At 37.9% G+C, this 18682-nt stretch overlaps 1 protein-coding gene across 3 annotated transcripts in view; it reads right to left on the reverse strand.

Moving 5' to 3' along the window:
- Positions 1 to 18682, reverse strand: part of MYLK (myosin light chain kinase) — a 196322-nt gene that overhangs the window by 38828 nt on the left and 138812 nt on the right. For all 3 annotated transcript variants that reach the window (XM_048309977.1, XM_048309978.1, XM_048309979.1), the window contains 3 exons: positions 8846 to 8896; positions 7118 to 7245; positions 3610 to 3763 (listed from right to left, as the gene is read on the reverse strand). In XM_048309977.1, coding sequence (XP_048165934.1) covers positions 3610 to 3763; positions 7118 to 7245; positions 8846 to 8896 — 333 coding nt within the window. The remainder of the gene's footprint in view (positions 1 to 3609; positions 3764 to 7117; positions 7246 to 8845; positions 8897 to 18682) is intronic.

Here is an 18682-nt window from a genome sequence, read left to right on the forward strand (position 1 = left end):
GTTACAAGATCTCCCTAGAGAGATCAGTCGCCTGACAAAATTGCTTGTTTAAGAGAGCTGATCATAACAATAGAGAAAAGCTCAACATGGACATTTTGAGACCAGTTGACCCTTTAAAAGAAGATACTGCTTAACTTGGATGTCTCACAGACTTGCAGGTCTCCCAGTATTATTAGTGCTTGTACAAAGTTACACAATGAATTACAAGGCTCAGTCCTTGTGGCTGAGTGCTGTGTGCTCAGCACCACACTATTATTTTAAAAGTCTCCTCTGACTTGTTTACTTATCAGTGCATCTGCTGTGTGGACTGCACACAGCTCACACTGGAAGCTGAGTGTAATGGATATTTTGTTAATTGATATTTATTAAACGAAAAAAACCCCTTAGAATAAAGTTGGGTTTCTTTCAAGAGCATCCTTTCCCATGGTCCAAACTGCATCAAATCATAAGCTATTCAAATGCTTTAAGTGTCAGAACCCTTGCACAGTTCAATTAAGTTTGCAGTTGAAGCCTGAGTCTGACAGTTAAATTTAAGACTTTGGGAGCTAAATTCAAAGGAATTCAGGGTATCTTTGTTTCTCTAAATGTCATTATTAAAAATAATTTCTAAAAATTGTACCCAAATAGAGTTTACAATCTAGGACCCAGGGTTTATTTCATAGCAGGATCATTTCTGATTTGAATCCAGGCAGATAAGCTCAATCCTTTGTCCTCTGATTGGAGGTTAAGTCAATAATGTTTTTTTTTTGTGAAGAAAGGTCTTTGACAAGTGCAAGTATAAAACCAAGATCCAGGATGGTCTTAAATATCCTCAGGAAGGTCTTTAGACCTTCTGTTCAAAGCAGGATCAGCTATAAGGTTAGACCAGATTGTTCAGATGCTTATCCAGTCTGAACTTGAATACCTCCAGGGATGGAGACTGCACAACTTTTCTGGGCAACCTGCTCCTTGACATGTGTTACAGTCTAAATTCAATTTGAGAAATGTTTATTGTAGTCTTTCACATCAGAAACTTGCCCATCAGCATGAAGACTTTGCAACCTACATGGTTGTAAGAGGTAATAATAAATACATCTTTATTTCCATATTTATTTCATTTTATATTTTAACTAATGTCTTTGATTTGCTGAAATTCAGAACAGCCAAGCCTGTTAGCTAGCTCTTTGAGAGACACAGCTCTGGGTCTGCTCAGGCACGCTCCTCCAGAAAGCAATTGTTCTGTATTTGTAGTTTCCATGTAGTTTCAACACATTCAAGGCTCATCTGTGGAGTGAGATCAGGCAGCAGCGTTTTGAGCATACAACATACACATGGATGTGCCTTTTCTTGGTAAACTTACAGGGAGGCAGGTCACACAGAGTTTAGAGCCTTATTATAAAGAGCTGAGGCAAACAGAGCTGATCTCTAGCACCAGGACTTTCTCCACAAATGCTTCTTATGAAAGTGGGGTCAAGGCAGGGAGGGCAAGTTTCTTCCCAGTACTTAGGATGGAGCAGAGAGAATGGACAGGCAGGAATTTAGGACTAAGGATGAGCTTTGGTAGACTCAGAAGTCTTAGGTTTTGCATATTTAGAGAAACATGGCTTCCCTATTTTGACTGACAGGCTTTAGAGAAAAATACTTTCCAACTTCAGTGAACATTTGACACCTTTAAAGGTGCAAACAGTGTGAAGGATTTTATCTCACTAGTGAGATTCTAACCCCCTTCCTAGAAGGAAGACATTTTTGCTTCCTTTTCCTACATTTTTGTGTACCCAGATGGAAGAATCTGGCCTTAAAATGCATGTGTAGCAAACTAGGAATCATGAGGCCTTGTCGTGCCTTCGGCAGTGCTGACATCAGCGAGATGTCTCACTGAAGAGCTTGGCAATTTTACAAGATGGAATTTATTCTTTTTGCTGGAAACAGAGAGCTTGTCATCAGCCAGAACACATGGCAAACTCCTGCACATTTTAAGGGTTCTCCACCAACTCTCCCCAAAGCATCTCTGGGAATCCCACGGTTCTCTGGCACATTTCTTAGGGAAGAGCAAAGCAGGAGGCTGAGATGTAGCTTTATAAGGGTATAGAATTCAAAGACTTTCAAACCAATTAACTCCAAAGGATATAAAACAGCGAATCAAGGCTCACACAGTAACAAGATAATAGGAATTGTTGGCCTTGTGTAGCTAAAAAAATCCATCTTGCCCAATAACTGGCTACAATTAGCTGCCTGCAGCAGTTGCCTAGGAAAGAGTGAAAAGGAGGGAAATGTAGAGCAAGTAATCTCCATTCTTCTAGCTGCTAATCAGCTGTGTTGGGGTTTTGCAGCCAAAACCTATACCCAGACCAATGTATATTATTATTATTCAAGGACCAATGGTGTTCATTTTTAACCTAGCTATACTTCTGACCTGTACGACCCACTGTTGGAAGGGGTAGTACAATTTACCTATGCATCATGGGAAAAATACTGATTCTATTTTCTTCTGTTCTTGAATTCTCTGGCACACTGCTGGAATCTACTTGATATTTTTACTCATCCACTGAGTTATCTTTTAACTGTGCAATGAAAGCCACAGACTGGATGAAAGGAATTTATTTAAAAAATTAGGAAGCCTTTATTGACAAGATGTAGAGCAACATGCAATTGAGGCACGTTCAGTCTGCTTCAGTTGATATTGTACCTGAAAGTGTGATTCTACTCATTAAACTTCATATGGTATTCCCTGGATTACTGAAGTGAATCTCCAGTCCAACTTGGGTTAAAGGTATTTTGCCATTGATTTCATTGGAGTGAGAGATTCATCTTTGGCCTTATACCCACATTTCTTGCCTTGCTCACACCCTTGTGGCTGTCAGGGCACCACCTTTGGGATAACCTCTCTGCAGGCCCCAGGTACAGAGCCCAGAAACAGACCCATCCCACAGACTAATGTTTTAGCCAAATTGCATCTTAGCTTGTGGAATTTCCCTGGATTTCCCTGGAAACTCTTTGCTGTGCATCCACACCAAGGTGGGTTCAATTAGCCCTTTCAGAGCTAGATGTCACAGCTCTAGATTTTGGCTGATCCTTACTAGGGTGCAGTTTTATCTGCAAATATACTGCAACTGTCTACCAGTCTACATCTCTGTGCAGCTGTCCACAGCCTGCTACAACAAACCTGATGGCCTGGGAGTGTCACCTGACAAGGCTGTTTGAAGCTTTAAGATACCTGTGTAAAAACCCACATATGAAGGGCTCCATATTCAAAGCAGAGTTTCTTTATTCACTGCTTTCTGTCACTGTGAAACAGTAAACCATGGTAGGAATTTAAAATGGAGACATGAGCTGTTTTTATCTCATGGGGGGATTTTTTTTTTTTAAGCACGAGCTATTTTATGTATTTTATATCTTCATCACTATGGAATTAGTAATTTTTCCAAATAAACACAATATAGACCTACTGATCTTGCTTATAGTCCTTATTCCAATGTCACTGTCCATTTCTTGAAGTACTAGCTTTTTAATTCAGTCTTCTTAACTTAACCAATTGTTTTATTTAACCTGTTGCATATAATTATATAAAATGCAAATGTAAACTCATGCTTGAAGAATAAGTATATATATAAAATATTGTTATGGACTTACCAACAACTGTAAGGTTGACTTGTGCTTGTCTGCTGCCAAGTTTGTTCTCTACAACTAGGGTGTAACATCCACAGTGTTCCTGCTTTGTTGATGATATTGTTAGCTTGCTGCTGTTTTCAGCATTCTCAATTTTAATATATTCATTTTCTTGAATCTGCCAAATTTTAAAAAAAATTATGTGATAGATTTCTTTGTATCTGAAAGAGCTCAAAGAACAATACAATGTTATCATATGGAGTGTTATCTGCAGATAACTCTATTACAGAAGTGAACATGTGTAGCTGGTAAAATGTGTAATCAATACAAATCATCTAGAAATGCAGTGGAACATTAAAATGGCTCCAGTCCTGCAAAGCCAACAGGGAGCACTGGTGTTGCTGGAACCCCACTAAGGAACAGGAGATTCGCTTTTGGACTTCTCTTTGACAGGCTGAAAGTGCAAACTGTGTAATTGTCAAAAGAACAAAGTTTGGTCTCACGTATCTTAGAGAAACCACAATGGAACAAAGTTTTAGCCTTAGTTCATTTGGCATTCCCCTTCAGAGGCCCAATGTGCAAACCATCCATAGCTGTGACTTTTGCCCTCTTGTTTAGCTTATTCTGTACTTCCACACAAACCAGGGTAACAGTTTCTTGGGTTTGACCAGTTGAAGATGGTGTTGCATGAAATGGAGACATAATGCTACAGCTGTACAGAGAGACATTCAAAGAGCAGATTGAGCTTTCCTATAGCACTTTTATTTTCTGGAGAAGCAAAAATCAAAATCTCTGCTGAATACCATAGGCATATTATGAACTTGTTTTTAATTGAAACAGAGCTATCATAGCATAAATGGCCAAGGTGACAGATTTTAATCATTATTAGCTTGCGACATGACAGTTCTTAAGAAACCTCATAATGCTACACTGCACTTTTAGAAGCTGTACGCTGTGTTCTTATGAAACAGACAACATAATGTCAATGCCCTTCTTCCTCCCACCACTTCCTTCTTAGATAAGTGACTCTTCCAAGCCATTCTCAGAATTTAATTAAAAATGAAGGCTATTTAGTTTGCCTTATCTTGTCTCATATATTCAGAGAAGAAGAAATCAAAAGTTTAAGAACAGGACTTTCCCTGCTTTTTTCTTCAACTGAGACAAAACACATGCACATCTGCCCAAAAGTAACGTTAGAAAGATTTTCCTACAATAACTCAAATAGAAAGTTAGCAAAGGGGATTATGTAGGGTTAAATTATACTGAAAGTTGTTCTACCCTGCCCACATACTTCTGAGATTCTAAACTGTCTTTTATGTTTTGCTTCATTAAAATTAGTCAAGGGGTGATAGTAGAACTAGATCTGCATTATTCAGAGAAAGTCCTGAAAGGATACAGAGAAAGCCCTGTAAGGACACAGAGACCTTGAAAGGATGCAGAGACAGGCCTGAAAGGATGCTCAGTGGCTTGCACTGGTTGTGGTTCCCTGGGATCCTGAAATAAAGTCGCTGGTGGGAGTTAAGAAGCTTCAACAGCTGGCAGTATTCAATGATGGACTTTGTTCCTCAGCTAATGAAGAGGCTTTCAAAGGCTTTCCCCTCTTTGGCTGAGCATAGTTCCAGCACCCCTCCACTACACCGCCATGGCATACAACAGTACGGGTCACAGATTCATGACATTCCCTTTCTTCAAGCAGAAGAAACTCTTTGGGAATGTACCTGAGAGACGCCATGGTGGCTCTCCTGCACCTGAGGGAATGTGAGGAAGAAACATGGAGAGGACGCTGCAGCAAACAGTGGCAGGGCTGAAATCACAGCTCACCACTTGCTGGATCTGCTCAAATAACAGCTACAAATAACTCCCAGTAAACTGCCAAAACACTTGGCTGGTTTTCACTTTTAGGACTGGGAATGGAACAGAGTTGAAATCAACCACATTTATAAGAAAGAAAGAAATCCAAGTGTAAAACTGTATGTGGTGAAGTGTAAGTGAAAATAAAGCAAAATCATGGTGCAGTACAGGACACAATAAGTGGTTCCCCTTTTAAATTAATAAGTGAGAGACTGCTGCCCTCACTTGTCCTCCTAGAGTGTTTGATAACCTTCCTGAAGGTTTTTTTCTTTTCTATCTCATTCACCATAATGGATAATTTAAAATTTTTTGCCATTTTAATTTATGATTTTGCAATACTTCACTTTGTCATAGTGAATAACTGGAGAAGAAAATATAAAGATTGCAAAAATAGCATTTCACAAAGGAAAAATATGTTGAATCACAGATTATGGATCTGATATGGGCATTAGGGGCTTCTCGTCCCTGTTATCACATAGATCTTGTATATATAAAATCTATGAAAATAGGATTGTTGTATTCAACAATGAACTCAGAATTCTACACAAACCAGAAACTCACTTTGAGGGGTACTTTTTACCTAAATGTTAAGACAGAGCTTAGCAAAATCCAACACTGAATGTCAGTGAAGCTTCTGAGACCTATTTTTTGTGGAAAGGAGCAGTTAACTCCAGTCTTGAAGCTAAAGAAATGTAAGGAAATATAGGAGTTCAGGAAGAAACCCATCCTTTCCCCTAAAGTAAGAGGTTATTTGGAGTTAGCAAGGATGGACTCTGGAATACCCTTTGCACTAACAAACTTTTGAATTCTTTCAATTAAATGCTGACACATCTGGATTTAGAGTCTAAACTTCCTTCTAGGAAGAGATGTTTTTATTTATGCTCTATGGAGTGCATAACAAGTTCAGAATGAAATAAACAGAATAGCAGCTACAGTAGATATTTATATTTGCTTTGTCCTAACGTGACATTTCATCTTCCAGTCTGAACTTGCATATTGGGTTATTTGATTTAAAGTGGTTTGATTTTAAGTAACTTTGTTAAAGCAACTCTCTTTAGAAACTGCCCTTATGGACACGTGATACAGTTTAAAGATATTAATTCAGGTAGAAGGAACTTTAAACCTACAGAGTAAGGGCACTGATGGCATGGATTGCTGTTGTGCCCTGTATGGTGATATTTGTGTTGCAAGACAATTCACTCAAGCTTTTTATATGGCATTTTGCCTCTCTGGCATAATTTTAGATCCAGCATCAACAAAGCAGAGGTCATTTTTGAAGGAAAGAAACATCTGTGACAGATACTTTTCAGATACCTGAATCTTTCCCATCACTTATCCTTTAATTCATGGTCTAAGTCTTTTCACAAAGAAGTGGTCATTTGTTATAGGAAGGGAAAGGCAGCAGAGGGTTTAAACTGGAGCAAGAAAGATTTGGGTTTAGCATTAGGGAAAAAATTCTAACAGTATGGCCCTATAAGCACTGCAATAATTTGCTAATGGAGGTTGTGAAATATTTATCAGTGAAATGTTTTCAGCAGAGGTGAGAAAAACATCTGCAGGAACAACATGGACTTTGCCAGTTCCTTGGGAAGGGAGATGGACAAATGGGAGATAGTCATTGGTGTTCCTTTCCAGCTCTACTTTTTCAATGATTGTTAAAAGAGACCAGAAAACAATTTACCTGCTTACGGAATTTCATCCAGGTGCAAGTTATGGGTGCTGTTCCTACCACCTTGGCAAACAATTCCACTGCTTCACCTGCACGGACTTTTCTGTCTTCTGGGAACTGAGTAATCTGAGGAGGAGCAGCTGATGGGAAAAAGTAAAATAAATAAAATATCCATTTAAATGACTATAATTTTTCTTAACATTCAAAACACACATTTCTTAGCTCAACTGTTTCAGAGCAACATTTGAAATCCAGATTAGCAGTTACCTATTGCTTGCAATGAAAAAAATTCTGTGGATTTGTTTATTCTAGGGGAGTGAAGCAATAACAATCTACCCATCCAAAGCTTGCTCATGCAAGACCAAGGTACAGACATCCAAAAGACAAAAACATTGTCACCTACCACCAATTCCAAATACATAATTAATGAAATTTTGGGTTGGGTTTTTCAGAAAAACCTCTTTTCTTCTGCACTTTGTGTTTTTGAAGGGTGGCTTCAGCTACCTTCTTATCAATTTGCATGTGCTGAGGGGGTCTGCAAACCTGCTTTCTGATGTCTTCAACAGCATTCAGAAAATTTCAGGCTCAAGATCTGCCTATGAAGATTCTGGCTTCAGTAGCCAGATAAACATTATGTGGCACAGAAAAATCATGAGAGACAAGGAAGAAAATTGATGTCTTCATCATGCTAAATTTCCCCATGAGCAATGATGGATCTTTTTGTTTGTGTATCACAGTGGTTCTTTTAAACCTTGCAGTTCCGTTTGTCCCCCTCTATTTCTGAATCAGGCATTCCTTCTTCTCTTCCTTCTCACTGCCTGAGTATCAATAGATGGCAGAGCATCTCTTCTGCCAACAGTGCTCCTGCCTGGCTCTTGGTTGTGCTGCTCAGTGTGTCAGACCCAAGGGGAGCTGCTAAGCACAGATGCCAGAAATATCAGCGGCTGGACAACTCCAGGGTGAAACCTATACCACTGCTTATAAAAGCAGCAGGATAAAAAAATTATTCTTGTGTGTGTATTGGAGGGGAAGGGGCAGACTTGAGGACCTATTGACAGAAATGGTAAGAGGCATTCCCTAATATTACAATGACCTCACTGCCAAATGTAACATTATTTCCAAAGCACAGGGCTACTGGGCATGAAAAAAGGGCTTTCTTTTCCTTTTCAAAGTAATTAAAACGAAGTGGGTTTTTCCCTCCTCTAGACTTGACCTTTTAAAAGTGCTTTTGTTTTGAAAATATCTGAAGGAAACTAGGCTGAGGTGCATATCTGACACAGAAAGCAGCCTGAACAGTTTAAAAGTCTGACAAAGTTTTAAGACACTGAGAAGAGTTTCCTATAGAGGAAATTTCCTTGTAACTTTAAATATTGATAGCTTTGCCTCAGAGACTGTGAACACATGAACAGGTTACCATAACGGCAGTGATGAGGAAAAGTAGAATCAATCACCTTCTCTGTGGTAGCTACTCACGCAGAGGATTCTGTGATACACAGAAAAGTTTCTTTCACAGAAAGCCAAGGTGTGTTGTGTATATGCAAAAGGGCATAAGTTACACAGTGCTGACACTTTGTAGGATCTTGCTATAGCCCATTTGAGAGTAACTTCTTTGGATGCTCATAATTTAATTCTTAGGACGGCATAAACAAATTTGACTTACCTACCATTTAATCACATATGCAAACAAACTTAGGCAAACAGCTGCACTGGTAATTCTGGGTGACACATGCAACAAATTACCTGCTTTTGGAGGAGTCTTTGGAGCTGGTTTCTTCTTCACTGTTGCTTCACCTAGTTAAAAAAAACAAACAATAAACCACGTGAATTCAAAGGTGAGGTTTGGAAGGTATTGGACTAACCACAAACATCCATATCAATGCTTTGTTGGCACTTGAAAATATAATACATTCTTCCAGCATATTAAATAATTAAAAATACCTTATAAAACCACTTTTATTATCCTGAATGATCCTCAGAATATTTAAAATTGAAGCTGAAACTTTTAAAAGAATCAAAGAAATCTGCTACATGTCTCCCATGATCGGTCATCCTCCATTCCTTATAGCAGTTTAACAGGTAAAAACACAGGGCCGAGATCCATCTCATACTGAATTTCTGCTCAGATTTCCAGCATAATCAATGCTGAATGACCTCAGTTAAAAGTAGGATAGTTAACACCACGTGCTGCTTCTCATTCCACTTGTGAGCTCACAAAGAAAGAGTGATATACTAAAAGTAGGTATTAGTACCACCCCTCTGCCTCATCCTCTCCCCTAAGCAGGGACAACTTTTTGCTATATTCCCAAAAGAAAAAGTCATAGCTACAAAAATATAGCTTAGAACTTGAAATCTGGACACATAAATTTTCAGAAGACAATATTCTACTGATTGTGTAGGGTAAATAGAAGAACAGTAGAGAAGACATAGGTAGAAAATGGTTCTTAACTATTTTTCACAAAGTAAGAACTAGAGGCCACCCAATTAAATTACCAGACAGCAGGCATAAGAGAAACACCAAGTTAAATATAACATCCATAATCTACCTTCACAAACAAGTAACGTTTTATAATACAGAAACATAAATAGGTTCAAAAGGACAAATTCATAGGAGTTACGTCTAGTGGTGGGCATTAAATGGAACAGTCTGGATGCCTTCAAACCACTGAATTCCAGAAGTGGAGTTCATTCCTTTTAGAGCACTCTCTTTTTTCCTGCTATTCTAAGCATCCTGGTCAGAGAACGGCCTCTGCTGTGAAAGAACATTTCTTATTTTCTTGTGCTCAACTAGGCACCATGAGTGAAGTAGTCTGGCTTTTAAGATGTTATTGCCTCCAACGGAAGCAGTATGTGCTAAGTGTTTTTGAGTATCTGGCAGACTGTACAGAGGTGCCTAGTGATAGCCATAACAGATGCCAAAAGTCTTGAATTTTTTTGGTCCATTCTTTCCTTTTCTTTATTTAGTTATTTCAAATTAGAAAGACTTTGAGCAGCAAAATATCCCCCCAATTTCACCAAATCAATAAAACCAGTTTTCAATTTTAACCCTTTTGGTTGCAGCAAACTACAAGCTGTGCATGATACCCTGGAACACATCATGTGATGCCCTGTGAAACTCAGGAGCCATGAGTTGCAAAACCACTGTGGGAGTCTAATGCTATAGCTCAAAGAACAGACAGATTGATTTTTAGAGTAATTGGAGATAGTAGGTGATGTGGTATAGGAGGTGAAAAGACCAAATGACTTTAAAAATATCTGATGGTTTAGCTGGCAACAATAATGTTTATTCAGTTCATTCTGAAGAACATTTCACTATGCAGTGAATATAGAAAAGTTTTTTCCACCTTCTTTCCATTTTATAGTAATTTTTGCTAAAAGTATACTTGGCTTTTATATGCTCTGAATTTATTGATTTTGTAGCAACCAGAAACACAACAATGGAGAGGTAGGATATTCTTGCAGTATTTATGGCTGAAACAATAAGAATAGTTGGATATTTCCCAAAGAAGCCTTTCTTCGACAACTACCAGCTCAACAGAACAAGTAAAGGTTTAGATGAGTACTTGTGAGGTGTTTGTCCCTTTATAACTGGACTACCAAGGTGTAATCAATGTATCTGTCCTGCCACATCTTCCATGGGGACTTAACCCTCCTTAAGCTGAGGCCTTCAAAGAACACAACTGCTCATTAAAGGGACACATTACTTTTTGGGCTACCAACAGAATGACATACACCCTGGCTGCTGTGGTAAGTGACAGCAAATGTATTTCTACATCCTCTTTCCTGCCCAAGCTGTACAAGCAAAGACAGAAAGTGGTGTTTTCAGAGCAGCTTTCCTCTTTGTCATGGTATGGTCACACCCTGAGCTGAAACTCTTATTTCAGGTTGGAGCCATATTATGTGGATGAAACTACGCATATGATCAGGTGCCAGCTGGAAGGCCTGTAGAGTCTGGCCTCTCATCTGCTCTTAAACATCCTCGTTAATGGGAATAATCCAATAGTTACTCATTAGATGCATAATCCCATGTAAACTAACTCAGTTATATGATTTATAAACATGTAAACATTTTTGTTTGTGCATGTGCTGTATTCGACATTGGATTCTCTGCTTTTCTCTAAACTGAAGTAGCGGTTGGATCTCTTAGAGCTGCAGCGGTTTTTAATACAAACTACAACGACACGAATTTGATTGCTTCCACACTCCATTAAGCCTGATATGAACAAAGAGCAACAAAGATGAAGAAAAAGCACCATTTGTCAAGTGCTATCTTCAGTTGCAGATACTGTTGCTATTTTTCAGAGAAAAAAGCAAATTCCTGAATCCAGTATGATTTTCACTAAAAGATCACCTCTTGGCCTACATTGTTTGTTGCAGTACCTTGGTTAATAGGCAAGGTGCATGCATACTGGAACAACTAAGCTTAAGCCAGTTTAAAAGACTCTCACCTCAGTGAAGATTTCCATAGCAGCAAAGCAGAGAACATGAACTCATCACTTCATTCAGCTAGGACACGGCTTTTTATATGCAAGTACAATTTTTTGGTTTAAATTTTAGTTTTTACCCACCAGAACATTATATTCACTTAACTGAGGATATACAGACTGTCACTGGACTTCATCAAACCATGCAGATTCCCAAGGGTTGCTGGAAGGTCTGGCTGAATATCCTGTTTTGCAGACTCAAATAGCCCTGAGCAGAAATGAAAGGCTGGGGCAGGGTGGAAGGGGATGGGTACAAGGACAGGTCTCTGGCTCCATGAAACTGGCTTCTTTGGCTAATAATGTACACTCCACTGTTCTTAGATCTTCCTTAAGGATACCAGCTCATCTTATGCATCTCTTTGAAATGCAACTTTTTCTTTTCAAGGGCTGCTGGAGACAGTGAAAAAATCTAATAAGATTACTCAAAGTTGACAGGGTCAAATGATTGTTTTCAGTAAAATATTTGAGCCTCTTGGAAATGTTAGTTCAAGTCTGCCACATTTTTTTTTTTAAAGACTGTTTGTCTTTCTTTTGGTATTTACATTGAAACATGCTGAAGCTGAAAATCAGCCTTGAAGTAACAAAACTAATATTTCTCCTTCAATGAATCTGCCTTCTAGAAACAACACAAACATTACAAGGCAGGTTTGCCTCTTGCAGAGCTTGCTTTTGAGTGGGGGGACATAAAGTAAAAAGGGGAAAGACCCCATACAGGCTGATAGCTGCTGGACATGTGGCTGTGCTCTTCCTTTCTCTGATGGTGGAGTCATGAGAGTAGATATGCTCAGAAGCCTCTGTCTTTCTTTTCTGCTTCCCTTTTTTGGAATTTTACTAAAAATAGGAATAGCCCTCCCCTGAAATGGCTCTCTGCTCAACTTGCTTTCATAAAGCATGAACTAAAACTCTTAGGATCTGAAAAAAACATCAGTACTCAAGATACTATTTCCAACCAATCCACAATTCCTACTGTCTTCCCTGAGGGACATGCCTAAAATTATGCACATGTTTTCTGTAGTGATGGATTTCAGCACCTGGTACACAAGTACAGTTAATACCTAACTCCATTACCATAAGGAACAAGATGTATCCCTGCTTCTGTCTGCTTGTGGAATAGCCTCATTTTAGCTCAGGAGAGCAGAAGGGTTAATGAAAGGGTTAATGACATACTCTCATACTACAGGCACACAGAAAACCATTTTCCCCTCATGAAAAACAAGTCAAGATTTCATCTTCCTAGAGGAACTAAATTGTTTTTTTCAGTGTTTTCAGAATTAAAGAGAAACTGAAAAAAGAAGTTATGTCTGTAATGTGTCAGACACCATGGTAAGAAGAACACTTATAGAAAATTTATGGAAAGCCCAGGTTCAAGTGTCTGCTCCTTCTTCCCTGTCTCACGTTAATCCTTCAGGCTTGTGGGATGTGATATCATGAGGTCTCTGTCTCCCACAAGTAAATGAATCCCAGTTTAACCTCCTTCACACACTTCTGGGGATAGATATCAGGGTCTGAATCAAAAGTGACAGTTCTGTGTAAACCTTCATTACTCCCTGCTTTGCCAGAAACCATGGAATGACTGACATCTAGAAGTACAGAAAAAATAAAACATTTGGCCTTGTAATGTAATTTCTATCCTTACTTCTGTCACAGATCTAGTTGGTGATACAAAAACTTATTGCAGATTTTAGCATAGACAAGATGAAACAGGATGGCTACAATTGTATCAGAAAAAGACAACACATCATTACCTATGAGTTCATTCATACATTCATGAACCTATGCTAATTGCTAGAGAGGAAAATGACAGACACAATGCACTAAACACCAGTAGCTTGAAAACTTCATCAAGGTTTGGAAGTTTAAGCAGTTTCTCTTCATTGCTTCTCAAAGAGCAAATTTCTTATAATGTTTCCAAATAACTGTTTAGTATCTAAATACAATAAAACAGAAAGCAACTCTGGCTTAAATTTGATGACAAGCAGAAATTAGAAAACTTAATTCCATACAAGTCAGTTGAGTTTGTGTGCTTCAGAACAGTTTTTTAAAGCTTTTATTTTATTTTTCATTAAAAACAACTGTCATTTTGTTGCAACATCCCATATTTAGTTTCTAAATCATGCAGAGATTGCCCTCTAATTGAGAAATATACAGCCTCTGCCTTCTGAAAACAAAAATAAAATCCAGGAAACACTCACTTTTGCATTCCAGTCATGAGAGAGCTAGCATATACCAGCACACTCAGAGCTTCAATACTATGATCTGGTACACTGAAAATAACTCAGTATTTGAAAACAGCTCAGCTGAAGGAATAAACAATTCCATAGTAGTTTAGTAGCACAGTTCTTGAGCAATTTCTACAATTAAAGCAAATCTGAGCAGCACAGAAGAGATCCAGTATCAAACAGAGATCACAAACAACCCAGGCCATGTAAAATCCTCTGAGAGCTCGGGTGGGAGCAAGACAGCAAGGTTATTTTCTGAAACATAAGTTAAATTTTCACCTTTATTATGTCCTGGGAGAACATCTACAATTAGATACTAAAAGCTGTGCCCAAGCGTGTAGGGACAGCGATCTAAGGTAGGTTACTAACCTGCTACCCAATCTGTTCCATAGGAAAACACTGCCAGGTCATCTGGACATTCAGGAGTTCCAAATGGTTTCAGTGGGAAAAACTAGGTATTATATGCTTTTGAACATTAACTAAGCCAATGGATTTAGGTCCCTGTTTTATAGAGAACAAACTTAATGTTCCTATTATATGCCTCAGATGTGCGATTTCTAGCCAACGGCTTAACCCGAAGTCAATGAAGCACAGCAGCTCTTCGGTTCAAGGCCACGTTGCAAGAACTATTCATTTTTCTCTGCATAAGACAGTCAATGAAGATTTCTGTCTTCTTCTGTCAAAATACAGATATGTAGGATGGACTGCATGAAATAAACATGGATAATACTGTTTTGTGCCACCATTAGCTCAGAAAATGTCAGTATGGTGAGAGCTGTAAAGTAACTCAGCAGAGAATCAAAATGCATGCCCAACATTAGAGAAACAGCGCTGAACTGGGCACTCAGGAGAAGGGATTTGGACAACAAATTAGTGTTTCTCCACTGCTCATTTTATACATACAGTAACAGATTTTTTTTCATCTATGGAAGCAACCAACCTTCAGAGTCACCAGGTTAAATCTTGCTTTGCCTTTTTACCTCAGCCCAACTTGGCTGTCAGGCCTTGTGGCCCAGCTATGCACCCTTGGACCCCGAGCCTCAGAAATGAAGGCAGCCCTTTTCATGATTTAGAGTTTCAGAGAAATCCTATTTAGGTCTTAAAAATAGCTAATGGCAATTTGATTTACAGGTACTAAGTGCAGAATTTTCAGCTTAGGAAAAAAGATTAATTTTTCCTTGAAAAGTTTGTTCAGAGGCTTCCCTGACAATGTAATTCATATTGTTCCAACATACTAAGTACTTGCACTCACTGTGCAGCAAATGTCTTGGATCAGGAGTAGAGCAGCACGAGCCTTCTGGGAAATGAATGGGACTAAGAGAATTGGCTTGGACAGCCTCATTGACCCTCAAGAGCATCTCAGGCTATCCCAGTGACCAAAGAGGTCAGTAGCAGTCACAGATCACAGCTGCTATCCAGCGCCCACATTTCTGCAATTAAAAGAACATCTCTGACCTGAACAGTAACTTCCTTAGTAATTGAGTTCTTCACTTAGAAAGTGGCAAGTTTTACACTTAGGACAAAACAATCTATCATGAAATGAAGATTTTGTAACATTTCATATTCAGCTATGCCATGTTTCGTTATTATTTTCATAGAATGGAAATCAATAGAAAACTTGAAGTGTTTACTGATTTAGTTATATATTAACTAAATTTGGCACATCAAGTTTAATGTTTTAATGACATTTCCTTAAAATGGTGCTTGCAGACTTGGATTCTCTGACAAGATTGTTTATTGAAGAATAAATAGCAGAACTGCATTCTAATCACTTGGCTACTGATTCATAATTTTTCCATGGTGATTAACACCTAGAATTCTCCCTACTATGGACAAGAATATATTAACAATAGTAAGGGGGCCTGTCTAACATTTACTTTCATGGCACATTGTTCCAGAGATGTCACTGCTCAGCCTTGCATTCAAGTACCAATAATGCTAAAAATTCAGATCTGGGAAGGTAACAGTGAAACCTTCCTGACAATTTGATCTGGACAGTGTCAGTGGTGAAATTGTATTAATAACCATCTGCAAGAGAATACAGTTACTGAACCAAAAATGTGTTTCACATGAAATCAAATGTTTTATATAGTAGCATATATAAAAGATTTCTATCAGCAAGCTTCCAAATACAGCTGAATAACTTGCAGGTGTGTAGCCAAAGTTCTGTTCTTTGATGTAACTTTATTTTTAACTGAATAGAACAACTTACATTTGTGCAATCAAACTCTACTCTGGGTCATCCCTTCAATGTATGTGGTCTGGATATGAGAACAGTGGGTTTAAGAAGTATTACTCAGATGAGGGAATCCAGGATATTCTGTTAGGTTTTCATAACAATGATTATGACAGGTGATAATTGCCATTTTTAAAATAATTTTTACTGGAAGTAGTTCTGTGAATTAGCACTACAAAAAACATTGGGCATTTCTTTCCAAACACTTTAATCCAATGCTCAGATTTATGAGGATTATTTTCTAAAGTGTAAAAGTAATTTTTTTTCCCAGTAGCAATAATTGGGATACAGTTTCTTCCTGCTATAGTAAAATTATTTTGCACGGCCCAGCTGCAGTGAAGTTTAAGAAACAGAATTAACTACTGTAATATGCCTTTTTCATCAGCAAATCTTGAAAAAAGCCTTTGAAAAAAAGTCCATTTGGAAAGCTCATGTTGTATGTAAATTATTGTGATGCCACTTAAAAAAAAATCTATACTACCTTCGATACTGCATGCAAACTAATCCTGAGACTGAGGATCAAGAAAGCTGGGTTCTAGACCTGCAAACAAATCTGCCTCATCTTGGGCTAATTCCTTCTGTTTTGGTCCTCTGCTTAAGACACATTAAAGACAAGGAAATATTTGCAAGTGTGGAGTAGTAGTAGATTTAAAAAAATGAAATATTTATTTGTAAACATTCAAGTCTTTATTTACTCTTAAAAATCTCAAGCAGAACTTTGATTTTTCCACAGTCTGTTGCGACAAAAACTTTTTTTTAATAGGCACTGAAGATTTTGCAAGTGGCTTTGGTAATTGAAATAAAAAATTCCCTTTTAACTTAATTTGAAGTAAGTTCTAATTTCAAAGGGAACTTGGTGTCTAAATCCCTTCACAGAAGTTTCAAAGCTTTCTAGAGAAATGTTCAAGTGGTGAGAATTTTTGGCTTAGTGTTTCTGCTACAGGGCTGTGCCAAGCCAGGAGACCCTTACACTACCCACTGATTGTTCTGGCATAGCACAGAGTGTGCAGTATGATAAATAATGAAAGAGTCCAATTTTCCACTGCCTCTTTTAGAAGAAACATAACACTTTATTATTCTAACTCAGTAACATTTGACATCCACTGAGCAAAGACAAAAGTGACAAAGCCCAAGTCAGTGCAGTCAGTAAAGAATGAACCATTTCTAGAGGTGCCCTTCCTCTCTTCTCCCTTTTGATTATTTCCCCCAGATTCAAAGGTGGATCTGTTTGTTATTCTCAGAAACAGTATTATTTATTCTATTTATCCTTAGAGGGTTGCATAATTATTACTAAATTCTGGTGACACAATATTAATTCTAAGCAAAAAGAAATACATTGGAATTTTTGTAATTTGCCAGCATGGGAGCAATCTTTCTGCAGTAAACACTGCAAGCATCCATTCAGAGATGTTGTTAATCACTGAATGACACACAGCTTCCTTCATAATGTTCTTATTCTACACCAGAATCCAGTATGTATTGCATATCAAAGGAAGTAATGCCCCAAATTCTACTTACTGGATTTCTGTAGCTTAGAACCCCCAAGCTTGCAGTAATAAAATAACATTGTCAGAATGAGCAGGCAAATCACCTGGGTCAGCAACTATTCTCACAGTGAGACAAATTTTACAGATTAACATACTGACAACATTCACTCTTTTCCACAAAAAGAAATGTATGGATCCTTGCTTTCAGAAACCTTAAGTTAATTACTTTCCTGAAAGTTTCTACTAGGGCAAAAAACCAAGGATCACTTGTAATTTATCGGAAGGAAGAAAAGGATGACATACCTGCTACCCATGAAATTTGACTTGCACTTATTTACAGAATGTAGAAAATAAGGATCTTTTCCCTGAAAAGTATTTCTAAAAAGTACAGTAGAGTATATAGTCTATCTCATAGAGTATATACTGCTGTGACTGAATTTACTACTCAAAAGTCAGAATCTATTTATTATTAATTATTATCACATTATTAGGAAATTTTGTTCTCTATTTCTTCAATATCTTTCTGTACACACTACTTGCCACTAGGATTGTTGGTAACAATGTGGCAACAAAGACCAGAAAAGATCAGAGTTAAAATGTATCTCCTTATTAGACTGGGACATCTTAATTCACAGTTTTTCTCCATTACCCTTCTTTTCATGAGATATACACTAAAGATAGATAAACATCTGACTAAGCCCGCTCTCTTTCAGGTAAGGAAATTTACAATCTCTACATCTGATAAGGATTTCAGTGTAAATTGGACCTGTGTAATCCACTGGATCTGTTCTGTATATTTTGCCCCTGACAAACATACAAATAAAAAACTTATTTCAGCAGATAAATACTCACATTCCTCAGAGACTGAGATGTTAAAAAACCACCTGTGAAATCTCTGCAGCCAAATCCTTTTAAAATTAAATATGTATTTTTCAAAGCTTTTCCAAAAACTCTTTCAAAACCCAGTTTCCTAACATTCTGTCTGGTTACCTTGATGTTTTCTGTGCAGCAGGGAAGATGTTTTAAAGGTATTTTGAAAAAAAAGCTTGTGAGAAGTTCAAGAACTTGAAACACTGATATAATATGCCATGTAGAAAAACCATTCCCCATTATTTCAACTTCCTTTTCACAAATATTTCTGCATCCAGATTTGG

This window comes from Corvus hawaiiensis, chromosome 7, assembly GCF_020740725.1.
Source record: "Corvus hawaiiensis isolate bCorHaw1 chromosome 7, bCorHaw1.pri.cur, whole genome shotgun sequence".
Classification (NCBI taxonomy): domain Eukaryota; kingdom Metazoa; phylum Chordata; class Aves; order Passeriformes; family Corvidae; genus Corvus; species Corvus hawaiiensis.